Here is a 25,571-nt window from a genome sequence, read left to right as displayed (position 1 = left end):
TTTTTTTACTTTGACTATTTTTTTCAATTTCTTTGCTACAGGCTATTAGAAAAGGAAACAAGCAAATTGTAACTCTGTTTAATGTTATTTGCGACTTTTATTGACAAAATTTTTGCACCTTTACTAAATAATTATAAAAAAACATCACAAACATCATCAGTATCATTTTATAGACATAAAAAAGTGACAGATAGAATTTTTTTAACATTTTTCCATGTTCCTGGTATCTAATCTTACTTGATTTGGGCGACTTCTGACACACCCTGTATACAGGACGTAATAAAATGTAAATATAAATAATAAAATAACCTGAGATTCCTCAAGTCAAAATAAAACAATTTAACCCAACTTGTCTCTATACTAAGTTTATAAACGCCAGTAAATTTACTTTTTTTGTTTAAATTAATGATAATTACATTACTGCTAACTAACACCAACATACATAAAGAAATTAAAATCTAAAACCTTTTTAATACAATTCTAAAAACAACAATAATAAATAACCAACATCCAAAATTTTGACACGTTTACTTATATTATTTTTTACTCTACAAAAATTTACATACAAAAATTGTTTAAAAATAATATACCTTTCAAATAAACAAAAAAATACGCCTCTCGGATTATGTATAACAAAACTATGGTCAAACTGGTCCACGACGTTAAAATTAACAACTACCTAATTATGTAGAGACAAAAGATATAAGACTACAAAAACATACAAAAACATTATTTAAAAAATGCAATTAAAAATTGTGAACAAATTGTTTTTTTTACTTTTCAAGTGTCCTCTAGGAATAATTTTAATTAATTAATTTAATTCAATTCAAAAATTTAAAATTGGTTAATTTCAAAAGTGCTGCTAAAAAACGATGAATAATGGCCGAAATTACTCAAATTTATTTGTTTTAATTTTAATGTTTCGCGTCTTTAAAATTTCTCTATAGATTTTTAATAAACATTTTAAAGTAAAATAAAAAAAAAATTAATGGTTTTAAAAAAATTTATAGATAACTTTTCCTAAAAATTTATCATTTTTTCCGTCACCTTGACCAACATATCTTCCGTATCTTTATACATCAGAGTTGAAATTTAAACATTTTATAAAAAGTAGCTATTGCGTATCAGAATACCATGTTTTAAATATTTCCTACTAAGTAGTAGAATAATAAGATATTTTAAAATCAGGTTTTTTTTGTTTGTTGTCATTTTATTTTACGCTTTCAATTTTGAATCATCTAAATGTGTTTTTTAATCATCACAAAACTACTATAATATATTAAAAAACAAGTTTCATAAGACCAGTTTTAAGGCACGAACTCAAATTTAAAAAACGAGTGGCGCAGCCACAAGTTATTTTAAAGAATGAGTGCTTTAAGGTATTACGAAACGAGTATTTTATACTATTCTTTTGTAATTTTCCATCTAATTTTAAATGATTTAGTTGCCTTTTCATGTTCTTTCATATATCTATTAGAGAATCAAAATAGAGACAAATTACAAAAAACATAATTATAACTTTATAACCCAAAAATCAAAATATACAATTTTTTAATACATTCGTATTTCAAATTGTATCTTAAAAAAATATTTTTTATTCTGTGCGAGTCTAATTATGATCACAATTCCAAATTGTGGGTAAAAATGTTTTACAATTTTTTGTTGGTATTTTAAAATTTTTATAATCAAAATTTGAGACAAACAAAAAAACAAGATTTTTTTTTTTTAGATTTTTATTAATCATTATTTAATTACAATCCCCATTATCTTACAAATCCGCATTATTGACGTACAAAATTTTTACAACAATTTCATTCAATCAGGATTTAATAGATAGATACATCTTTCCCTTCAGTGTTTGTTTCACCGGATTAATTTTCTTCAAAATTTGTGTCATAATATTAACAAGTTGTTCACTAGAAAGTCCAGTTTTTTTCGATTTAAATTTCTGCAAGAGCTCCGTTGTCGTCATCGGCTTCCTCATCAAATATTTCCTAACAGCATCTTCAGTGATTCCAGACTCACTAAAAACAAATTTTACACTTTCCTCAATCAAACTAAAATCAATTAAGAATACCTCGAGCCAGCAATGTAATTCGGTAAATCTAATTTCTGTTTTTTTGCAGACGGTCCTGCCATTACATCATTAACTAATTTCCGCTTGTTATCAGTTGGTGTTGCAGATCTGGAACTATTTGCACTGTTTGCTTCCCTCTCTTCTTTTTTCATTTTCTTTTCATTTTTCTTCTTTTTCGTTTCTTCATCCGTGCTACTATCGGAACTAAAATCACTGTTTGACTCTACAAGAACAACCATAAAAAACAAAACAAACATCGTAAATGTATACCTTTCTCTTTCTTTACTTCCTTTTTAATCTCTTTTTTGTTCTTCTTTTTATTCTTCTTCTTTTTGTCCTTGTCAGTGCTCTCCTCAGTTTTCTCGCTTTCTTTCTCTTTGTTTTCTTCGTCTTCATTACTTTGTTCTTTATCTGATTTATCTGAATCATTTTCGGAACCTTCATCCGATGTTAGTAATTTGCGTAAAGCTTTTTCTTCAGCTACACTCTCTAGATTTGTATTTTCAGGTTCGCTCTCTGAACTGTCACTGATATAATCCAATTCTCGTCCCTCGCCGTCTCCATCATCGGAATCTTCAAATGCTTCAACATCAGTGTCTCTCTTCTTCTTTTTGGTATCAACTTTCTTTCCTTTCTTCTTCTTTTTCTCTTTCTTTTCTTCTTCCTCTTCTTTTTCCTCTTCCTCAGATCCTTCATCATCTGAACTGTCCATCCATTCGTCCATATCAGATATTTTCAGTTCCTTTGACTTCTTTGCGTTCTTTTTACCTTTTTCCTCTCCTTCGTCGAGTTCATTATCATCTTCTCCTTTCAACCTCTTTCTCAACATGAGTGAAAAGTAGTTCAAATGCTTATTGCGTTTATTAAATTCTTGCTCAGCTTCTTCAGCTGTTAGAGCTTTGTAGCGTTGAATGGGCTGAAATTTGTACCATTCGTGTAATGGAAAAGCCTCAATTGCCCCATCAGCAGCATGGGTAAACACATAATAGGCTGTATTTTCCGAAACGCCGCCTTCCCTAATCCCTTTGAATTTTTTCACAGTGCTTCCGTAAGACTTCAAAATCCAGGGTTGGTCCTCAGGGCGGTATTTTCTAGCAACTATTCCCAGTTTTTTACGACGTGCTTCCTCCTTAGCCTCGCGACCGAATTCCGAACCTGCACCAAACCTACTCACCAGTTAAATTAAAACAACAAATTGCTCAAAATTACTTTGGTTGTTCTTCCTCTACACTTTTGTACTCTTTCAAATTGTTCTCTCTTTCCATCTTGACCTGCGTCCACTTTGCGAAATCCACCTCAAGATTGCCATTAAATCGCATCACGTGATAGCGTTTCTGGACGTTTTTCGGTACTTTAATTGTGTATTCCTTGACTCCGGCGGGGGGCTGCGACTGCTTCTGTTTAAATAAACACAAAATAAACTATTTGCGGGACCTAAAACTGTATTTTACACTTACGGGAGCCGCCGAACTTGATGCCATTATGGCCTAATCACAAATCACAAATTAGAAAACTAAATAAATTAAAAAATTCTTTAATTAGAAACCTCTTTACAACACAGCTGTCAATAAATGTCAGTATAGAGGTTATGTCCACAGAACAAGTTATGTCGGTAACACAGATGCCTTACTAAACGCGGAGTAGCCTAAACGCGTTAAGTTTTTGGTCAATTTAGGATTTTAATGTTGCATTTCTACACCTAGCAGAAAATTTAAATGTAAAATAAGATTAGCATTCCTTATAAATTACCAACTTAAAACCTATGCTATTATAGAGTTTTTCACGTCGATTATGATAGTATCTGACTTTTTCCAACAACCCTAATAGTTCCGCCGTTTCAAAAATAGAAATATCCAAACTTTAAACACGTTTTTTCCAAAAATGGTAAGACTTACTACAATTGAAAAAATTATTCAAATCTAGATTAGATTAAATATCTACACATGTAGTCACAAAAACCCGGAGTCGTTCGAAGTTTTACAAAGTGATCAAGAATGAATGAATCTGTTGACAATCCTGACTTTAATTTTTAAAAGAAACCACTGGAGTATGCTTCTGATTAACAACAATTTAACAATCTTGAGGGGTTGTACATCAACTATTTGTCAAGCAAAACGGTATCCGGTTGCAGTGTTACAAATTATTAACAAAAATGCTTTCAAATCTGTTGCCAACTTAAACAATCCTAAATGATAACGCTGTAGTTGGTAATGAAACATTTAAATTGTTACAATTAAAAAAATTGATAACTCAAAAAGTATCGGTCCTAAGTCAAAATGCTTTGCACTGGCAAAATCCCCGAATCATTTTACATGATTGGCTAAATTTTAGTAAAATTAATATTTTTTATTTCTCGAATTTAGTTTTTCGTGTTCCCAGCATTTATACTAAACGTCCTTTTAAACAACAATGTTGCTTCTTTGTAAAAAAAATGCCACTGTAGAGCCAATTTTTAAACTCTCATGAAAACGGTAGTGAGTGGCAGACTTTTTAAGTTTTTGGTAAATTTAAGTTTTTGCATTACTCTAACTGGGGGTAAATATAACATTAGTATTTCTTACAAATTACTCACATTACCTTAAAAAAAAAAATTCGAGATATTAACTGAAAACCTTTGCCGTTATACAAATACCAGAATCGAACATGGAAAAAATGTTAATAAAAATTTTATCTATAAATTTCGAAATCATGAGAACTTAAATTTTGCACTTTGACTCTATTTATTTCTGTTTGAAAAATAATTTTCCAAGTTTTTTGCTACAGGCTATCAGAAGAGGAAACAAGGAAGCTGTATCCTAAATTGTAACTCTGTTTTATGTTATTTGTGGCTTTTATTGGCAACATTTTTGTACTTTTATTAAATAATTGTAAAAAAACATATACAAAATCATCAGTATCATTAAATAGACATAAAAAAGTTAAAAGTCAAAAAATAAATGTCAAATTTTTTATCAGAGAATTTTTTAAACATTTTTTCTATTTTCCTGGTATCTTATCATACTTAAAATTTTTCTCTGGGACGCGAGTTCTGGCGCACCTTGTATACTCTTTTTCATATTAAAGTGCATCAAGTAGGTTGTAGAAGTCTAAATGGCATCTTTAATATAAAGGCTGATTCACACAAAAAGTGTCATTAATGTCATTCAGAACAAATTTAATCACATCAATAATTACGTTTTAATTTTAATTATTTTTTGCTACCTCAAAAACTGGGGTGCACATATTTATTTAAGAAAATAATTTTTGAGGAAAGATTGAGGATGGGATTGTTTGAATTTTTGCATGGTTGCCACCTTAAAATGAACCCTTTCAACGACTACTTCGATGAAAACGATTATAGAGTTTTTCACGCTGACCTGACTTTTTCCAACAATCCTATAATAGTTCCGACGTTGAAAAATGCAAATAATGTTCTTTTTTTCAAAAACTATTTATAAGTCTTACTACAATTAAAAAAATTATTCAAATCTAGGTTAGATTATGTAATGTTTTTGACATTTGACAGCCTCTGATATTTTAATACTAAAATTAAAAAATAAAGTTTCTTATGATTCCATAAAGAGTATAAATATTAGCCTCAAAACAGTTATCCTCATTAAAAATAAAATTACAAATGACCTACTTGACGCCAAAATACACTTTTTGACGTACATACGTCACTAGACCTGCGTTACTTTAATCGCATTTGTTAAAGTGAGATAAATAGCGTGACCGACCTTACACAAATAGGTAGTGATAGAGCAACGAGCTGTTTACAAATGTTGAAAAGAGATAGCCATAAGTACGTTTTTAAAATTTTTAATTGATCCATACGCATATAATAAAAAATCGGACTGTACCTAGTCACAAAAACCCGGAATCGCTCGGAGTTTTTGTTTAGGGTAATGAAACATTTATATTAAATTCTTACAATTAAAAAAAAAATAACTCACAGACTATCGATCCAGCAATATCCCCGATCATTTTACATGATATGTTAAATTTTGACAGGATTTGAAAATTTTTTATTTTTCGATTTATTATTTCGTACTCCCGGAATTCATACTTTTTATACCTTTTTTTTCCAAGCAGCGGAAAATTTTTCTACATATTGATGAACGTCACCCAATGTTAACATTTCATCACAAAATAATAAATAAATCTAAGGCCTCAAATGCCAACATTAGTTACGAAAAAGAGTCTCGTCTTGGCTAAAGTGAGACGTTTTTGATCTAAAATTACATATGTGACAGTGCAGTGACGTCGAGACGCCCGTCTATAAGCGTTTAAAGATCACGAGATAATTTTCACTCACAACATTTTCAAAATAAATTAGTCTCAGTAAGACTTCATCGGATCGATTTGACCTCCTCTTCACGATTCACTCGAGTGTAATTAAACCATGTGGATGATAAATCAAAGCACAACAGTTTTATTTATGACTCTTGTCTTATATTTGTTACACAAAATTAAAGCCAGTCCGACGAAACAAGTGACACTTGAAGTACCTTTCGGTGAAACTGTTACTTTGGTGTGTGGCAGTAATGATGAGGACCATACGTTTTTCTTTTGGTTCGTCGGCGAGAAAAATATTTTCGTGGGGCCGTCTTATCAGTACGACAATGCAAAATTTAAATATGAAGTGCTATCGGGAAATTTAACAGTGAAGGTGAGTTCAAGGTGCATTGACTTGAGCGCGTCAGAAATTAACATTTGTACATTTTTTTTAAATTTTTTTAAAGGCTGTTTCAAAAGATGAGGAAGGTGTCTACAATTGCGTTTCTCGAGGAGTTTCAAAAGAATCAGTGAATATTCGTTCCATCCGGATGATTGTCAAGGCGGACTGGGAAGATGTTTACGAGCATGATCCTAATGTATGTACAGATAAGAATTCCAAATTCATAAATTATTTAAAAGTAGAAAATTGTATACATAATTCTTTTTCTATAAATGATGATCATTAAAAAGAAAATTTGCTATCATACTGTTTCAAATACAGGTATTGTTGTTCTAGTTAAAACTATCGTGAGTTTAATAAATAAAAATATTATCAAAAAAGCTTTGAAAATTTTTATGAACGTATGTCTTGAATAGTATATTCAGTTACCTGTCAAATTTACTAATTTTTGAACACGTCTCGTGTTAAAAAATTATTAAAATTTGATTTTTTTTCCAAAATGTAAATTAAAAGTCAGCATTCACAAAATTTTCGAAGGCATCATTATGATGTTCGATCCAACCTTCTATAGTCCTATATTTGAAATATTTTGACATTCTATTAAACGTAATCTACAAGACAAACGTTTATAAAATTTTCACTACCCTCTTAACTACGTTTTTGAAAAAAAAATTCAGCTTATACTCAGTAATAAATAAACAGAATTTGAACTACGTTATTTTTTTATTATTTTTGTTCTTAATTTTGAATAATGAACAAATTAACTGAATGCCGTGGCGAGAGAAGTTTTACGTTGTGAAAGTAACAAGATGATTTTTTTTTCAATAAAAAGTAGCAAGTAAAAAGTAGAATAAATTAGTTGTCATAGTGTCCATTATTTTTCAAAACTGTAATTAAACACTTTATTAAAGTAAAAAAAAATATAAGATAACATTAATTTTCAATAGGTATCAAAATATTGGAATGGAGGTGTCTTTTAGTTTGTTGCCTTGTTTTTCTATATTATTATGTAAATATTCCTTTAAAAGTGGTTTGTTTGGTTTTTATTTGTATAACAAATTGTTTTAATATACTTTGTTGTGTATTAAAATACATCGTTAGGTACGAATAAAATTACAGTTTTAACAGTAAAGAGAATGAAAATAGAAAGGATGTATTTTTACACTTCAAATATTTGTACAGGGTGCGTCAGAACTCGCGCCATAAGAAAAATTTCATGTAAGATAAGATACCAGGAACATGAAATAAATGTTTAAAAAATCCTATCTGTCAAAAATTTTTGACATTATTTTTTTTACATTTGACATTTTTTATGTCTATTTAATGATACTGATGATCTTGTATAGGTTTTTTTACAATTATGTACTAAAGCTATAAAAATTTTGCCAATAAAAGCCACAAATAACATTGAACAGAGTTTCAATTTAGGATATAGCTTCCTTGTTTCTTCTTCTAATAGCCTTTAGCAAAAAAACTTGAAAAATTATTTTTCCAGCATATATATTAACAAATAAATAGAGTCAAACAGCAAAATTTAAACTCTCATAACGTCGAAATTTTTATAGATAATTTTTTTTAACATTTTTTCCACGGTTCTGGTATCTTACCTTATATGGGGCGCAAGTTCTGGCGCACCTGTATAGAATTTTGAGAACTAGTTATGTTTTATTTTAGGTACAAACTTATGAATTTGGATACATTTAAAATGTTAACCTGATTTAATAATACATTATGTTATTAGGAGTAAAAGTGATAGTTTTTTGCTGACCGTAGTGAGGCAAATAATTCAGTTGAGATACATAATCTCACTTTTACTCCGAAAAACATATACGGTTTTATCCGCAAACGAGATTAAAAACCAACATTTAATTAGAAAGTAATGAACAAAACAATCAGGACGCTTTGCAAGTAATGAAATAATAACACCGCTTATAACAAACATCAAGTGTCAGTATCGGAATTTGTATTGAGATTATCGAAAGCTAGTGAATGACTAGTGCAGTTAGTAGTGATATTTAGTAATAAAAGTGGTCACTTTTGCGGATAAAAAATATTTTTTTTTGGGTGTAATTTTCTTAATCAAATGTTTAATGAACTGACACATAATATTTATTTTCGTGACAGATTATATTTATTCCCTTGAAACAGCTAAAATTTCGGTCCTAAAAACATATATTTTTCTAGTTTAACTAACTCCACAAATTTCAATTTAAAAATAAATCATTTAATAAAGTTCTCACATTTTTATGAGGTATTTTGACTTCAATTGATGATGTTTGTTACATTTTTTAAGTTCAGTTTAATATAAAAAAGCTATAACTTACAATACAAAAAAAAATATTAACATTACCGTTTTAATAATAATCAGAATAATCTGATTATTGATTTTTGTGGTAAAATGAAGCAAAGACAAAAAATCATGAGTTTTTCGTAAAATTTCCGAAAAAAATTGTTTATTGGAAATAGAGTAGAACTTGCATAATTAAATTAGAATATTTTTTAAACCGACATTATTTATATTCATGGAAAACCTCGACTGGGAAACAAATACGAGTATCACTACAATGGTTACAAAGTTTGCTAAATTTCAATTCTAGTTTGTTATTATTGATAGGCAACGTAAAATTTTTATTTAAACAAAATGGTTTGTTAAAATTCTCATATTTCTTTTTTTTTTTTTCAATAAAAAAAAATAATTAAATTTTTGTATCTATGCACGACTTAACTCGCTAAAAAAGCATTTTTATGCAATATTCCAAATGCCAAAGTTCTCATTTCCACTAAGGTGAACACACTCTTAAATCAACAAAAACAAATTACGTAAATCGAGTTAAAGTATTTTCAGATCAATTTAAAAAATATTTCACATAGAAAATTCATGCAACCATGAGTGCACATACAAATAATAATACATCTACCTACCGGTTTTTACACCAATTGCGTAATTCAAAGCACCTTGAAACGAAATATTACAGCAGTAAAGTGATCAGTTCACTAACATTTTTCAGTATTTTATTTATTAGTAAATATGGAAAATAAGATTGGTTGTAACAATAATTCAGTCTTTTTCAAAAACAATCAATCAAAAATTCGAATAAGGTACAGTAAATATTTAAGCAAAAACAAACCCACAAAAATAGACTTCGCGAAAGTTATCATGGAATTAGAACAGGAAAACGCCGAAATGGAAAAGGCCATAAATCTATTGGAGTTCAAAAACAAGATTTTAGAAGAAAATTGTCATTTTCTCAAAGATAAAAACTATTACATTGAACGAAAATTATATGAAATTGAGATAAGTGAGAGAGGTGTGCAAAAGGTAAATACTGTTAAGTCAATCGCTGTTTATTTACTCACACGTAGCAGGAGGAAGATTCTAATGAAACGAATGATGAAACGGAACAAAAAACCGATAAATTCACATATTTAAAAGAGCGCATTTCTGGTGCTATTTTCGGCTTTGTTGTGCCAAATTTATCGAAAATATGTCACAAAATTAAAGAAAAACAAAATGAAATAAAAGAGCTTATAGAAGAAGGTGGTGTTCCCAAATGTCCAATAAAAAAACTGAAATTTGAACAAAAAATTGCGACAATTAAGGTGGGCAACAATTTGGAACTTTGTTTACGTTACATATTATTTTCTAGGTCAACATATACCGTGTAGTGATTGTTTTTGGAACCCTTATGGTCCTGTCAGGAGTGGGATACGCCGGTTACAAAATATGGAAAAACAGGTTTAGGCATCCCGCCTATTTAGGTAATTATACTTTAAAAAGAGTGTCAACAAATCATTTAATTTTTCAGTGCCTTCTGAAGATGACGACGACGAGAGTGGAGATGAAATTTTTAGAGCCCCTGGAACGTCACGAGGTGTTGAAAATGCCGCCATGCCAAAGACAAACTCGAGTGAAAGCTTCAGTACTGACTTTAAAAGTATTTTAGACACAGCAAATAAAAAATAGTTAAGTGTTAAGTAAAAAAATAAAAAGTATTCAGTCTCTTATTCAGACTTTTTCCTTACTATCACAGTAGTTGTATATACCGCTGACATTTACTTTGGTCCCCACTGAGACACCCGCAGGTAATTCAGATATTAAGGCCTACAAAAATAAAATAAAAATTACCACTATTCTATTAAATTTAATTTTTCACCTTTGGATTCTCATCACCGCACTTCATAAACCCAATACTCATTGATTCGGTGGTGTGTGCCCAAAGAACGGCAGAATCACCGGTTTTATTGTCTATATGCAACACTAAAGCCCCACAGAGTTTTGCAGAAACATTTCTCAAAAATCTTGAATCTGGAAATAATAAAATTAAAAAAAAAAACATTTCTTACACAAATCTTACTCAAAAACTTATCAGTTATGGCCTGACTGAGTCCTACAGTAGGACACGCACTACTTTTGACCTCCTCAGCAATTTCCTTAGCCAACTGAGTTCGCATGAGATGTTCTCCACATCCTGAAGTACAAACAGCCACCGAATTTTCTGTGTCTCGACTAAAACTATCGGCCCAAACTCCACTTGCATAAACAGCAGCTTGGCCAACTCGACCAGGGCGCTTTAAAAGTATACCCCCTAGAATAAGTCTTTACAAATTCTGAAATAACACACCAGAAACCTTCATACCTGAACTGCAACCGGCCGCTACATGTCCATTATTGTCAACACACACAGCCCCCACAGTATCCAATAGCTCACTGTTCCTTGTGTCCACCAATTTCTGAAACTTCTGATACTGTTTCAAAGCCTTTGCACTAACTAACGACTTCTGATTGACTATTCTTAAACCGGCACTCTTGGCATGTTGGACAGCCCCCTTGCCAACAAGAAACGACGGTGGAATTAACCCAAACGGCAAAGGCTCGAGTTGCTTGACACAGATGTCGTATGCTAACTCTATAGGGTTTTTGACATTTTTCAACGCTCCACAGCCCCCATAAATCAGGGTTCTCCCGTCCATAATTGACGCATCAGTCTCAACTGTTCCTTCATTAGTGAGGTTAGAGCCGAAACCACAGTTTGTTAAAGGGTCGTCTTCTAACACTGCAATTATCACTTTCACAGCCTCCAATGCTGTTCCTCCACTTCGCAACACTTCAATGCCTTTTCTGCAAGCTTTTTTTGATAATTTGTTGTATTTTACAAAATGGGAACTGTTGTGTGTACCGGCACCTAAATAAGGGTTTTTACCAATTTCAAGGGACACAAAGATGAGACTCACCACAATGAACGGCAACAATGCCACTCATTTTGCTTCACCCACATCTGTGTTATTTCCACTTAAAACGAACCACAATTCTGAGGTTAGAAGTTTAAAATTTTGATGCACCCAACTCGTACGAAATACGGTAATAGCGAAAACAGCAATAATTATTAAACAACGCGATTAAAGACTTGTTTGTTTAAAAAATACATAATAATAATTGCATAGTAGTGTATTTGCGTCTAGTTTTTATTATTAAACGAATAAAGAGTTTCGCAATTACTGTATTCTTTAGACCTCAAAATGGGGAATTTCTTTTCTTGTCATTTTGTCAAAAGGTGTTACTAAAAAGTGAGGTTAATTATTATGAATGTTTTTTAATTGAAACTGTGTTTTACTATAAAGGTCTTACTGAAAACATATTTAAGTAACGTTTCTAAAATATTTTCTACGTACTGCTTTATAATCTTCGTATTTATAACCCTGTGAAACAATTTTGAAAGAAGTGAGGTTAGAACATCGCACACCTATTATGTCATAGGAGGAACGGTCTAAAAAACGAGTTTTATTGTGAGAATAGCAGTAGAATTTTCCCCAAAATGCTTAAAATAGGCCAAACCGTCCTAAATAACCTAAAAAACGGCAAAAACCTGAACGTCTCTCGATACGAAATCTACCTAAAATCGACCATAGCGGAGGCGAAAGTGAGCGAAATCCAGGTGAAATTGAAGCCGAAAAAGTCCGGGAGCCCCCAAAGCAGCATGGTTGCGGCCGTGTTTGCCTCCCTTCAAAACGAAGTAAAAACTCCCTTGACTGATGATAAAATAAGCAAAGCCGGTGACATTAACGAATTATTATCAATATCAGAGGGAAGTGGAGTTTCAAGAAAACATGCCCTTAAAGTGGTTTCAACTTTGGCCGAATGGTCATCGTCCGGGAAAACCCAATTGTCAGAGTTTGAGAATGATCATCGCTTCATCAAACTGTGTCGAATTTTGAGCAAGGGGGCGAAAGTGAACAGAGCTATGGTGTCACGAAGTGAGGATTTATCGACAGTGCTCAGCGTCACAGCCGATGATGAAGCCGCGAGGCTTATAAACAACTTAACATTGCCACAAATGATCAAAGTAAGATTCTGTTTAGTGTCTTGTTTTTTATTTTTGAATAATTTTAGGTGATGTCGACTCTCACAACGCGAAAACGCCGATCAGTGGTTTTACTACGCACTTTGGCATATAACGTAGCAGCCAGTGGTGAGACACTGAATTTAAAACAGAGCGCAGATTTATTATACAGCATGTGCAACTTAAACTTCATTGACGATAATTTACTTGCTAAGATCTGTGAAGATATTACTGTCGAAATTAAGAAAGATGTTAAGAAAAGTTCAGTTGTGGGATCAATCGTTACCAGTCTTGGCTTACTGAAATATAAAAACAATGGTTAGATTTTAATCTAAATTACGGAGAACTACATACTAGGAGACGAAACGAGATACAAAATTGCTCGATTTTTGGACCCAAAAAATTAGTCTCAGTTTCAAATCGTTTTAAATTAATTTAAATTCAAGCAGTGTCCTAATTGCTTGGAAAAAAAAATGCAAAAACGTTGAGCTTTACATTCTTAATAAGCTGTGGAAAACGAACGACTAAATTTTTCACGAGATATATGAGAAAAAAATATTTAAAATCTGTGCTTCGTTACATGTTTGTCAAAATGCTGCGAATACGGTTGAAGATACAAGAAAAATGTAAGAAAGAAAGTAGTAGAGAATAAAATTTTCTAGTAAAAAGTCGGCGAGACCATACCTCTATCTTTAATGGTTTGGGCCTCAAAGACGTTCAAAGCCGCTCAAGCTACGGATTCGGGTGATTCAGTGCCAGAGGAACACTAAAGCAATTTAAACCTAAACCGTTGAAGATAGAAATATGGTCTCGTGGACTTTTTTGTAGCAAATTTTATTCTCTACAATTTTGTTTCTTACACTTTTTTTGTATCTTTAACCATATTCGCAGCGTTCTCAAAAATATTGGCCGGAACGCAAACTGATAATAATTGTTTATAATTTATTTTTAATACTGTTTTCGATATTTTTGAGAACGCTGCGAATACGGTTGAAGATACAAAAAAAATGTAGAGAACAAAGTTGTAGAGAATTAAATTTCCTATAAAAAAGTCCGCGAGACCATATCTCTATCTTTAACCGTTTAGGTTCAAATTAATTTTTTGTCTCTTGACCACCGAATGACACGTATTCGTCACTTGAGCGTCTTTGAACGTCTTTAGGACCTAAACCATTGAAGGTAGAGGTATCTAACGCGGACTGTTTTCTTGAAAATTTTATTCTCTACAACTTTTTTTTTTATATTTTTCTTGTATCTTAAACCGTATTCGCAACATTTTAAAAAATATGAAACGGGGTGCAGATTGCTAAATGTTTGAAATTGTTTTAAAATATAGTTTTTAATAAAATTTTTGCATTACTTTTATTTCTTATTATTATGAATTTAATGCTCTATCTGTCTATATTTGCTTTATTTGCGTTTTGCTCACCGTTATGTAAATATAGCCAGTTTTTTATTTCATTGCTCTTAAAACTTAAACGGGAAAGGAACTGCGCTATCTGGCCTCACTAATGGAACTATCGAAAACGGGGACGTTTTGTTTTACATCGTGTCGTATCCTAGTCTTTAGATATCCAAATCTAAATTGACAAGTTTTGACTAAACTTATTTTTTAGAAGTTTTAGATTTGTTGAGTGAATGGATTTTGCAAAATCATTCGATTTGTCGATCTAACGATATTTTCAGCTTGTTTGTGACTTTGGCTACAGTCAACTACTTGCCAAGCAATTCTGACGAACTCTTCAAAGTATATTTTCGACGATTGTTTGCACTTTTATTGAAAAATTTGTTTTAGGTGTTGGTGCCACAATTGACAATTTCGGAAGCAAGAAAACCTTTGGTGTGGCTAGACTTTGTTTGGTCACTGGTAGTGCTAAAACAAGCCTCCCATGATCATGTTTCCAGCGTTCTAGAGCAGGATTTTGTTGAAAAAATTGAAGGTATTTGGTTGGGTGGTTGAAATGAAGAGTTTCATTTTATAATTTGACAGGAGCGAATGTGTTTGGGAAAGTAAAACTTTTAAATATCAATGGTGCCGCAAAATATTTAATGAAAGATTTCAACGGTGATACGTTGGCGCCTCTATCAGACATCCACAATGTGAACATTGTGAGGACTAAGGAGAACGGAGAAATGGTTGAGTGTGTTTTAGATACTGTGAAAAACTTAATACAGTCTGACAACTTAAATTTTGATGTCAATACAGGACTAGGATTTTCGATTGGTACGAAATATTTCAAATAAGTTCAACAGTGCTTAAATTTATTTTTTGTAGATGTGGAATGTTTGCTTGATAAAAAGTGTAATCCACTTCCAATCACTAAAGAAAATTCCAACAAACCTGATTTAACTAAGTATATAATCTACTATTTTTCTGTTATGTGACTAATTAATTTTTTTAGAGTTGCTTTAATAGCATACGACTACCACAATATGTGTATAGGCAAAGTTGAACCTACTGGTGCTAATGTCCTCAATTCTCGGCTACTTGAAGCTTGTGGTTATAAGGTATTGACCATTCCATACACGGAATTTAAAATAACGGACAAGTTAGTACAACGGGTCCAGTATTTAGAAAGCAAATTAAAAAATATTGTCAAGTAAATACTGTAATTTATTATAGATAAATAAAGAATTTTTGAGTTTTATCGAGCGTTTTTGTTTCTATCGGCGTGTTTTTTTACGAGTCTATAGGAGTGGAAAAACGCAATTTGGTTCCATTTCTTGAATTTTCCAAAACTCAAAACGATTGATCAACGATTGGTGGACTTTTTCGGGTCTCTAAGACCCCTTAAAGGAAAAAAAAACGTTACTTGATCTAATTCAGAAGTTGCCGATTTTTTTCAAAATTTTGGTCGATTTCTTGTTAATAGAGTGGATATTCAATTATTATATCCCGAGTGCATGCCAAATACGCGAATATTTTTACGAGTAAACTAAGAATATTCAAGGATGTCATGCAGGATATTCGATGATGCTCTTACCTGATTGGATAAATTTTAAATAATGCCATTACTGGATTGGTTGAAATTTTTTAAGGACAATACAGTATTATTTATGAGAGGGGTGATTTTTTGCCGCAATCACTACTAAATTAAATACACGGTAAATAAAAAGTATGGAACCAAGCGTTTTTTTCGCAAATTAATTTACGAAAAAAATAAGTTCGAAAAATTTTCGTGATGAGGTCGGAATGCAACTTTGAGAATTTATTTAAAAAAACCTACTAGTTAAAAATAATTTTATTTAATTAGAAATCATTTTTAGATCATACTTTTTAATTAAAAAAATATGACAGTAAGTTGCCATTAAAAGAAAATTTTTTGTTGCAAAACTCGAAAACTAAAAACAATTTCAAAAAATTTTATTTTGGATAAACGGTCACATTTTAATTTTACTTTACGCTACACTAATTATTCTTTTCGTAAAGTGGTTAGTTCACGAAAAAACGCTTGGTTCCATACTTTTTATTCACCGTGTATGTTATTTCTTTTAAATTGGAAATCAAAGTAAGTTGGGAAGATTTGTCGTATGAGCAGAAACCTATATTTAATCAAAATTCAACAACAGTTATTAACGTCATAAGTCCGATATGTAGGCAAATAACAGATGAGGTTGAATTTTGTAAACCGAGGCGAAGCCGAAGTTTATAAATCGGCTAAAGATGTTTTTATGATTTTGGTATCATGTAGTAGAGATTATTTTTTCTACATTTTGATTTTTTTTAGAATTGCGATAGGCTACGTACAAATTCAAATAAAGGTAGCGAAAATTTGACTAAAAATGATCATTTTTAAAAATTACATTTTAAGACGTTTTTTCGAACTTCTAAAAAAGTCACAATGTAGTTTGTTGTAAGTATCTAAAGTTGATAATTTCAAGTCCGGTAAAAAAATATTTATAAATAACACCTCTACAGAGGTAGAATGATTTGGAATCGAAAACCAAGTGAGCACAAGATTATTTACAACCCCACATAAAATGTAACCGCAAACAATTAGACCAAAATTTACAATCACACCCGCCGACCAACCGATAACACAGATGTCATGGACTTGTAAAAGCAGATTTTAAAGATTTTTAAGATTGCTTTACAATCAATACCTTTCAAGTAAATGAAAATTATAATTTCATTACAATTTCAAGGTATGTAATTTATAATTCTCATACATACAGACTACATAATAATTATTGCTTTTATTTCAAATAATTTTTGGTCTGTTTCTATTTTACTATTCTTATTTAAATATCTGAAAACAAATTAACAAACCAGGTAGGTAGTCAACCATTTCCTTGAAAATAATATTATTGTTGAACGTTGTGATTATTTATTGATAGAAAAGTTTTTTTTGGGAGCATCGCCAGAGAGTATCATTAAAAACGAAGAATTAAAATGTCCTATACGGCTTTTGAACCATAAAAAAGAAATTAATTATGTTTTGGAAATTCAAAACTGAATGTGTTTTCAAAATTAATAAAATCATGACTGGTTTTATCAAATCCAGGGACAGTTGGATGTAACAAACAAGCAAGAATGTTTGTTATGTGTGTGGACAGTAGAAAACCTACTGAAAACTGAAATAATTCAAAAGGAAGATGAATTCCAGAAAAAAAGGCACTTGAAGTTGGAGAAATTTTACAAGAGGCACTACTTCCGGAAATACTTGAGCCATTTAACATGTTTTTTCTGTTAATAAAAAATATATATAAATTAAATTTATTTCTAAAATATTTGCAAACACTACTACTTAACTGGCTTGTTTTACTAAAATATACCTCCTCTAGTTAAAGATTTATTCTAGTTCATATTTATTTTTGAAAGCACGTTTTTTTTTTTTTATAAATGTACACTAGTTTAAATTAAAAAGCAAAAAGCATGCATGCTCAAAAATGTTTATTACTTCTAAATAGATTAGCAAATATGAATAACTACATGAAAAATTATTCTGATAGTTCCTCTTCTCCACCAATATTCAGACAATTTTCATAAATTACCTTCGCGTGATTTTTGAGACACAAACTAATGTTACACTTTTCGCATCGATAAACACTCTATGAAGATTTCTTACTTTGAGTGTAGCAAGGTTGACAACGTCTTTTTTTTGCAGCTCTAGAACAACCTCTTCAGAACTTTTGTACTTTTGTAACATTATCGTTACTTCTCTTGGTAGGCTTATAATTTGTGCTCTAATTTTTAGTTGGTCTTCTATTAAATTTAGTGCTAAGTTTTTGATAAAGTTTCTTCTGGGGCAAAATTCATTTTGATTTGCCAAAAACATAACTCTTGAGTTGATTCCAGCCAGATTCATCAAATGATCAAAAATTACCATTGACCATCTTCTTGTCGATCTGCCGGCGTTATATGTGGCACAAAGCTTGTCGACAACGTCTACTCCGGATTTCGTATCATTATAGAATAATATTATTTCCGGCTTCTTCCCATTAACATTCGAAATAATATTTGAAGAAACATGCATGCTAGAAAGCAGAACAACAGTTTTCCCTTTTTTTGGAACATATGAAACAAGAGTTTCATCTTTTGTGTAACCAAAAATGCTGTCGAAGCAGGGACGATTTTTTGGAGACACAAAGTTAGGAGGTAACTCTCTTATTTTTTCTTATTGTTCCAACATTTTTCCAGTTCCCGCACTAAGTTGACACTAGTAAAACAATTGTCAGCCGTAATGTTTCGACCAGATCCAAAGATTGGTTCAGCCAATCTCATAACAATTGATTCTCCTGAATTAGGTTTACAGAAAGGTCCTTCTGGTTGTTGCCCACAATAAATCTCCATATTTGCTGTATAGTATAATTTTGCGTCACTCAAACAACACTCAAATAAACACTCAAACAATATTTATTTGGTTTAGATGGTATGTACTGCTTAAATGTGCATCTTCCACGAAATCCAGGAAGCGTTTCATCGATGGTTACATTTTGGCCCAAATGGTAATTTTTCATGCAATTTTCTAAAAAGATTGTAAAAATTTCTCTGATTGCTGCTAATTTGTCAGCCTTGCGCCGTAGTTCTCAATCATCTAATGAGAAATCTAAATCGCTTTTCAGACATTGTCATATGAAATATGTCTATTCCCAAACCGTCAGTAGCCCAAAAATTACTCAATCGTTGATGGCCTCCTCTAAATACCCCTGACAAATAAAGTAGACCTAAAAACGCCTTTATTTCTACAAGGTTTGTTGGTCTGCAGTTTCTTTCTCTGGCAAATTTTTCGCGAACGTTTTCTATATGTTAATTTGTATATTGTATTAATAAATCTTCTAGAATAACTTCACAGAATAACAAATTCCAACAATCTACTTCAGTTTTTGCGTTTCTAGCAGCCTGTCCTACTACCCCCGGTAACTTCATCAAAATGTTATGAGGACAAGTTTTAGAAGTAGGAAATGGGTCTTTTTTCCATTGCGTCCCATTCGGTTTACATACCGAAAAAATTATTGTTTTCTTGTTCTGGTTGTTCAGTATCTTCATCATCACTGATCTCATAATCGGTTTTTGAATCAACAGACCTTATTTCCACTTGATCTTCGGAATCTGACACATCAGATTCGTCAAAATCTTCATTTTGTACATCTACGTTGGCTTCATCATCTTCAAACATTAGACGATGTAGTTCATCAACATCTTTCGGTTTAGAAAAATCGAATAATTTTTTTTTGTACTCATAGCGAAAAGTAACAAAAAAGACACCAAATCACAATTTTTGCCTACTTGGAAAAACATGTGCGGAAGAACCTTCCGAAAAGACCAAATAAAGTAGAACACGCATTGTCGCGCTGTATCTGACAGGTACATGTCGGACACTTTTGGGGTTTTATGACGATAACAAAACAATAGAACGAATATCCGCTTCGAATATCTGAGAATGATAAACTTTTCAAAGCATGTCGTTTGAAGAATACACTAAAACCCAAAATCATAACACCAAGAATATTAAAAAAAAACAGAGCATGTATCTCCTAGATACATGCGCGACTAACGGAGGGTTAATAAAAATTTATACAAAATAAAAAATTATTTCCTTTGATTTTTATTTATTTGTTATGATTTATGACCAAGGTGATAACTTCCTCAAAAGTAAATTAAATTGGCAATTACCTACGATGTTCGAAGTGTTTCTAAACATGGGCCCGGTCGGTTGGTAAACGTTAACAAGAAATGTTGCAAGGTTGGAGGGGTGATTTTTTGCTTTAATTAATTTTTCATCTAATAAAAAAGGTCGTTGCGCTATAATGTAGTTATCAAAAATATCTCTGGAATTATTTCTAAACCACTAGAAATTTTAGGGGTTTCTAACGTCAATTGATTTCTTGGAGCGTTTTACATACGCTTAGGTCTAAATATTGGCATTCTTGGCTGTAATTTTGTCGTAATTGCTAAAAATTTACATCTTTGTGATGATTTTTGACAAAGATGATTTACATCATCTTTGTCAAAAAAATTGCAACACGTTGAAGATAAATAAAGTTATTATTCTTATTTTTGTCCTAATCTTTAGGCAAAAATTTTCCGGTGATGGATTTAAGGGGGCTTAAAATAAGTTGAAATAATTTTTCCTTCATAAATCTTTTTGATTTACAAAAGTAGATCATAAACTCACAGTAAAAGCAATTTATAAATTTTCAGGATTACCAAAATAAGAGTAATATTTTTTTTACTGTTTTAAAATTTAAAAAGCGCTCAATAGAATAAATAGTACTATAAAAACACGTATTGCAACCTCAATTTAATACTCGTGCATTGTAACACAATGAGAGTGTTTGTAACACTTGTTTTTAAATAAACCACTTTTGCAATGTTAATACGAGGCCTAACAATTAAGTGTTCGGACAAATATTCTAAAGATACAAAAACTATTGCTGTAGTTACATTAGAAGAAATTTAATCATGCATGTATTACGAATTGATATAGAAGATGAAGTAATTACCACATATAATATGTTTGCCATAAAAAGACAATTTTGTTTGTGTAGAACGCATATCTCATATTTTAATAAATTCGATAAGTAGGTAAATGTTGGTCACTAAATGTTTAGACAAAATACTTATTTGTCTTTTTTTTTAAATAGGCACTAGAAAAAGGTTGCACATTTGGAGTTACACCTTGCGTAACAATTATGATATTTTTTGATCTAGTTCGAGTCAAAAATTTGAGAGTTTTTGACAATAATGGGTCGTGGATTTGCAACAAACATTAATATACGTGAAAGTTTCATTTATTATCTTACGAAAAATTGTTCGAAATATTGCGAATGAACATTATTATAAAAAATTATGCAGAAATTGGAAAACAGAACGTGAAAGAAAAAAATAGTTGGATGGAGACTAGAATAAAATTATTTTTAGTGATGAATCAAAATTAGACGTCTGTGAAAGGTTATAGAAAACAGCTCATTTAATCAAAAAAAACCTTTCATATAAACTCTGCTTCCAAAGAACTGTAAAGTTTCCTAAAAATGTGATGATTTAGAAATGCATGTCTGCAAAAGGACCCAAATGTTTTCAATTTGATTTTTTGAATCGTGAATTGTTTTTGTGGGTAATTTCTCAAATGGCTTTTCATTTTGTATCAACTATTTTTGAAGGTCATGAAAGAACATACATATTATGTTCACCGAACCATTTTTTACTTGTTTTTAAGGTGTGACTTGCTGCCTCATCTTGTTGGAAAATCTTGAAAATACAAAAACTGAATAATAAACTACACTACTCCAAAAAAAATTAAGGAACAAAAAATATTCCTAAATTTTTTGGTGATTTTTGAAAGGCTTGTAACTCATCGAAAAATGGTGATATCTATTTAGATTAAAAAATATTTTGAAGCTTTAAGTTTCTAGTTTTGAGATCTTTTGTCAAAAAATTTTTCTGTGCTACGGTTATCACGTAATCCTAAGTAATAGTGCAAGAAAAATAAATTCTAATTTTCTTTGTTTTTGCTTTTGGTCCACGGACGTGGGGATTTTTTTTAGTTAATTTAATTTAATTTAATTTTATAAATAAGTATTATTGTTTTTTGAATTTTTTTCAAATATTAGCAAATAACTAATGCAAAATTGTAAAAAAAGTTGAAAAAAATTTTTGTCGAAGATTAGACAATATTCAGAAATAATATGTACAATTGTTCTTTTAATTCTTTTGTAAAACTTTGATCAATTGGTCCGAGACATCGGTTTGATGGATCGACTTAAAAATTTACAAGGATATGAGGAGTACATTAAGCTGTAAAAACACCTAAAAACATTAGTCTCCCCCATCAATATTAATGAATATGCAGTAGATTTACTAAAACAACGCAAAAAGTTACTTTATTCTCTATTCTTTAAATCAATGTTTAGGGTAAAAAAAATATTTTTTAAAAAGTTATAAAAGGATTTTGTAAGACATTTACAAGTTTTTGACACTACCCTTATATTCTCTCTGTGGTCATTGGTTGCTGAGATATCCATGATGAAAGACAAAAGGATCTATTTCATTTAAAGTCAGATATCTCAGCGACAAATTGACGTAAAGAGAATATGAGAAAAGCATATTAAAGATGAATGAACAGGCTATCCGGTCTATGCATTGACTTAACTAAAAAAAAAAATCCCCACGTCCGTGGACCAAGAGCAAAAACAAAAAAAAATGTTTTTTTTCTCGCGCTATTACTTAGGATTACGTGATAACCGTCGCACAGAAAAAATTTTTGCCAAAAGATCTCAAAACTAGAAACTTAAAGCTTCAAAACAGTTTTTCTTTAATCTAGATACGACCATTTTTCGATGAGTTACAGCCTTTCAAAAATCACCAAAAAATTTAGGAAAATTTTTTGTTCCTTTAATTTTTTGGAGTAATATATTTTGTAAAAATTTCTTGATATTTCTGCGTTTACAGTACCCTCAATAAATTGATAATTCCCCCTGAATTTAGTAGGAACCTTGGAACCTAGTAGTAAAAAGTATGTGGACCAGGATTCAGGCAGTCATAAAAGCGAAAGAAGGCATAATAATTGTTATTGATATTTTATTGATTGACTTTGGAGTGTTCACTTTCGGACATTTTTATTGACTCACTGCACAGATGCGCTTAACCACTTAATCTCGGACCCTTTTTGTGGCGGGTAAATTAAAGTCTGTTCATTAATTGAATATTACCCTTGTAAAACAGTATTTTGTCCCCACATTTAGTTGTCAAGTTTCTCTGTTTTAATTGTTTAATTTTGATTATTAGTGATTGTAATTGTAATACCTACATTAAATAAAATTCAGTATTTACTATGGTGTATTATTCTTAACATTCCGCTCTATGATATACAGGCTGTTCCGTCTAAACCCCACTTTAGAAGTATTGGAAGTTGGAATGATTGTATTTATTTGAAAATTGGTACATAGCCATAAACCATTAAGTCCTATTAAATGAAAATATTTTCAAGATGGCGGCACTTACGGTTATACCGGAAGTCGGTCTCAACTTTCTTATTTTAAATGGAAAGGTATATTTTTTACTGCGTTTTTGGATTAATCGGGTTATTTTAAGGGAGTTTTTATCAGCTTTCCTTATACCTAAATTTAGCCGTTTTTGAAATATTTGGAGTTTTTCAAAAATTTTTGGATTTGCACCTTCCACTTTAAAAACCGGTAACCGGTCTGCCATTTTTTAAGATTTTAAATTCGTTTTTTTAGCGTTTGAAAGAGAAAGCTTAGATCCTTTTTCTGGTGTTTTCAAATTTTGAAAAAAAATAGCATATCCCAAAATTTTAAGGTTACTTTTGTAATAATTCAAATACTCATAACTTAATTTTTTCAAATAAAATACCCCAATTTTTATTTTACTAAATAGAAGAGAATTTAATTGTGCATTGATCTGTATTAACATTCCCTATACCTAAATTTAATAATTTTCAAGTTATGGACTTTTTTTAATACTACAGAAAATTTATTACTAGCCATACCCGTTTTCACGTAGTTTGCTATGGAAATCAAAAATGTCAAAATTGTTTCTCAGTAAACGTCGACAGTGACTTATTATTTGCCAAATAGTGCCAAAATATGGAGAATCAAAGTTATACAAACTTAATTATTATTGATAGGTTCCACCATGCAATCATTATTTAAAGCTATCAAGTGAGAAAAGTTTATTTTTGTTTAATGAACGATATCATAATTTTGTTACACTCTCCATAAATACAAAATAAATTAGTTAAATCTAAGTTTGAGTAGCTTTGACTCTCCATATTTTGGCACTATTTGTCAAATAATAAGTCACTGTCGACATTTATTGAGAAACAATTTTGACATTTTTTATTCCCATAGCAAACTATACGAAAACGAATGTGGCTAATAACAGATTTTCGACAGTCTCAACAAAAAGTCACCATAACTTAAAAATAATTACATTTAGGTATAAGGAATGTTAATACAGATCGATGCAGAATTAAATTCTCCTCCATTTAGTATAATAAAAATTGGGGTATTTCATTTGAAAAAATTGAGTTATGGGTATTTGAATTATTACAAAAGTAACCTTAAAATTTTACGTTTTGTTAATTTTTTTTTCAAAATTTGAAAACATCGAAAGAAAGATCTAAACTTTCTCTATCAAACGCCAAAAAAACAAATTCAAAATTTTAAAAAATAGCAGAGTTACCGGTTTTTAAAGTGGAAGGTGCAAATCCAAAAATTTTTGAAAAACTCCAAATATTTCAAAAACGACTAAATTTAGGTATAGGGAAAGCTAATGAAAATTCCCTTAAAATAACCCAATTAATCCAAAAACACAGTAAAAAATATACATTTCCATTTAAAATAAGAATGTTGAGACCGACTTCCGGTATAAGCGGAAGTGCCGCCATCTTGAAAATATTCTCATTTAGGAGGACTTAATGGTTTATGGCTATGTACCAATTTTCAAATAATTACGATTATTGCAACTCCCAATACTTCTAAAGTGGGATTTAGACGGAACAGCCTGTATACTCCTAATAAAACAAGTTATTTGTCTCAAATTTTTACTTTCTGTTTTCTTCAGTAACAAAACAATATTTGTCCGAACATTTATTGTTACGGCTGAATATTCAAAAATAAAAGCGTGTTCTTTAATAAGACAAATAGGGAGAAACCATTTCATAACAATAATTTTGTATTTGCTAAATGTGATTTTATTTCTTAAGAAATAAAAAAAATAATTATACTAATTAATTCTTCCGGATTGTGAAGGGGTTCGCAAGGAGAAAAAGATTGGGACAAGTGTATTCTATTGAATAGCTTTTTTCCAAGAATTGATTTGTATTATTAACGAATACAAAAACCATTATTGTGGAGATCAAGCTTTTCAATTCCGCTTGTTTATGTGTAGTATAATATTATTTTGAAATAAGAACCGTTCTTAAAACGTCGCCTCAAATTCGCAGAATTGTTTTTTCTAAGGCCCGATCCATTTTTTGCGCGAACACGTGCTCAATGTAAACAGTACCCTTTCTCTTTTTACAACGGACCAATCGTA

The 25,571-nt window shown here is 30.8% G+C and overlaps 4 protein-coding genes across 9 annotated transcripts; 2 read left to right on the top strand and 2 right to left on the bottom strand.

The window, feature by feature from the left end:
* Positions 1–1,711: 1,711 nt before the first annotated feature.
* LOC123009453 (general transcription factor IIF subunit 1) lies at positions 1,712–6,950 on the bottom strand. 2 transcript variants are annotated; one of them, XM_044405771.1, is made up of 6 exons: positions 6,132–6,269; positions 3,535–3,564; positions 3,287–3,474; positions 2,348–3,243; positions 2,078–2,300; positions 1,712–2,024 (listed from the first exon to the last, which is right to left on the bottom strand). In XM_044405771.1, exons 1-6 carry the CDS (start codon positions 6,192–6,194, stop codon positions 1,820–1,822), a joined length of 1,605 nt encoding a protein of 534 aa, XP_044261706.1. In that variant the 5' UTR covers positions 6,195–6,269; the 3' UTR covers positions 1,712–1,819. The 2 variants fall into 2 exon arrangements, with proteins under 2 accessions (XP_044261706.1, XP_044261708.1); XM_044405773.1 differs by lacking the exon at positions 6,132–6,269 and adding an exon at positions 6,372–6,950 and having other exon boundaries at positions 1,713–2,024.
* On the top strand, positions 6,295–10,791 carry LOC123009456. 5 transcript variants are annotated; one of them, XM_044405780.1, is made up of 4 exons: positions 6,295–6,725; positions 6,799–6,930; positions 10,382–10,493; positions 10,553–10,779. In XM_044405780.1, exons 1-4 carry the CDS (start codon positions 6,459–6,461, stop codon positions 10,696–10,698), a joined length of 657 nt encoding a protein of 218 aa, XP_044261715.1. In that variant the 5' UTR covers positions 6,295–6,458; the 3' UTR covers positions 10,699–10,779. The 5 variants fall into 5 exon arrangements, with proteins under 5 accessions (XP_044261715.1, XP_044261714.1, XP_044261713.1 ...); XM_044405779.1 differs by having other exon boundaries at positions 6,317–6,725; positions 10,541–10,769; XM_044405778.1 differs by lacking the exons at positions 6,295–6,725; positions 6,799–6,930 and adding exons at positions 8,309–10,053; positions 10,098–10,334 and having other exon boundaries at positions 10,553–10,791.
* Positions 10,472–12,241, bottom strand: LOC123009455 (threonine aspartase 1). The gene is made up of 5 exons (XM_044405775.1): positions 11,967–12,241; positions 11,372–11,917; positions 11,090–11,320; positions 10,889–11,040; positions 10,472–10,836 (listed from the first exon to the last, which is right to left on the bottom strand). The coding sequence occupies exons 1-5, from the start codon at positions 11,992–11,994 to the stop codon at positions 10,741–10,743; spliced, it is 1,053 nt and encodes a 350-aa protein (XP_044261710.1). The 5' UTR covers positions 11,995–12,241; the 3' UTR covers positions 10,472–10,740.
* A 20-nt stretch (positions 12,242–12,261) lies between these two features.
* LOC123009454 (FAST kinase domain-containing protein 4) lies at positions 12,262–15,720 on the top strand. The gene is made up of 7 exons (XM_044405774.1): positions 12,262–13,075; positions 13,123–13,390; positions 14,689–14,819; positions 14,868–15,012; positions 15,063–15,296; positions 15,348–15,426; positions 15,475–15,720. Exons 1-7 carry the CDS (start codon positions 12,548–12,550, stop codon positions 15,674–15,676), a joined length of 1,587 nt encoding a protein of 528 aa, XP_044261709.1. The 5' UTR covers positions 12,262–12,547; the 3' UTR covers positions 15,677–15,720.
* The last annotated feature ends 9,851 nt before the right edge of the window (positions 15,721–25,571 follow it).

The sequence above is a fragment of the Tribolium madens genome, unplaced genomic scaffold (genome assembly GCF_015345945.1).
Source record: "Tribolium madens isolate multiple individuals breed KSU strain unplaced genomic scaffold, Tmad_KSU_1.1 Scaffold_7;HRSCAF=85;Tcas5.2_LG10, whole genome shotgun sequence".
Taxonomy (NCBI): Eukaryota; Metazoa; Arthropoda; class Insecta; order Coleoptera; family Tenebrionidae; genus Tribolium; species Tribolium madens.
The sequence above is the reverse complement of the archived record's forward strand: the minus strand, read 5'-3'. Positions and strand labels throughout refer to the sequence as shown.

Excerpts from the sequence above, each read along its gene's own strand:
- LOC123009456 (XM_044405776.1), top strand. The coding sequence starts at position 9,763 with ATGGAAAATAAGATTGGTTGTAACAATAATTCAGTCTTTTTCAAAAAC. Across the intron at positions 10,335-10,381 it reads AAAAAATTGCGACAATTAAG|GTCAACATATACCGTGTAGT; the intron begins GTGGGCAACAAT and ends ATTATTTTCTAG. Across the intron at positions 10,494-10,540 it reads TAGGCATCCCGCCTATTTAG|TGCCTTCTGAAGATGACGAC; the intron begins GTAATTATACTT and ends TTAATTTTTCAG.
- LOC123009454 (XM_044405774.1), top strand. The coding sequence starts at position 12,548 with ATGCTTAAAATAGGCCAAACCGTCCTAAATAACCTAAAAAACGGCAAA. Across the intron at positions 15,297-15,347 it reads AGGACTAGGATTTTCGATTG|ATGTGGAATGTTTGCTTGAT; the intron begins GTACGAAATATT and ends TATTTTTTGTAG. Across the intron at positions 15,427-15,474 it reads AACAAACCTGATTTAACTAA|AGTTGCTTTAATAGCATACG; the intron begins GTATATAATCTA and ends TAATTTTTTTAG.
- LOC123009453 (XM_044405771.1), bottom strand. The coding sequence starts at position 6,194 with ATGTTAACATTGGGTGACGTTCATCAATATGTAGAAAAATTTTCCGCT. Across the intron at positions 3,475-3,534 it reads CATCAAGTTCGGCGGCTCCC|AAGCAGTCGCAGCCCCCCGC; the intron begins GTAAGTGTAAAA and ends TTATTTAAACAG. Across the intron at positions 2,301-2,347 it reads GGAAGTAAAGAAAGAGAAAG|AGTCAAACAGTGATTTTAGT; the intron begins GTATACATTTAC and ends TTGTTCTTGTAG.
- LOC123009455 (XM_044405775.1), bottom strand. The coding sequence starts at position 11,994 with ATGAGTGGCATTGTTGCCGTTCATTGTG. Across the intron at positions 11,918-11,966 it reads CATTGTTGCCGTTCATTGTG|GTGCCGGTACACACAACAGT; the intron begins GTGAGTCTCATC and ends ACCCTTATTTAG. Across the intron at positions 11,321-11,371 it reads AGCGGCCGGTTGCAGTTCAG|GGGGTATACTTTTAAAGCGC; the intron begins GTATGAAGGTTT and ends GACTTATTCTAG.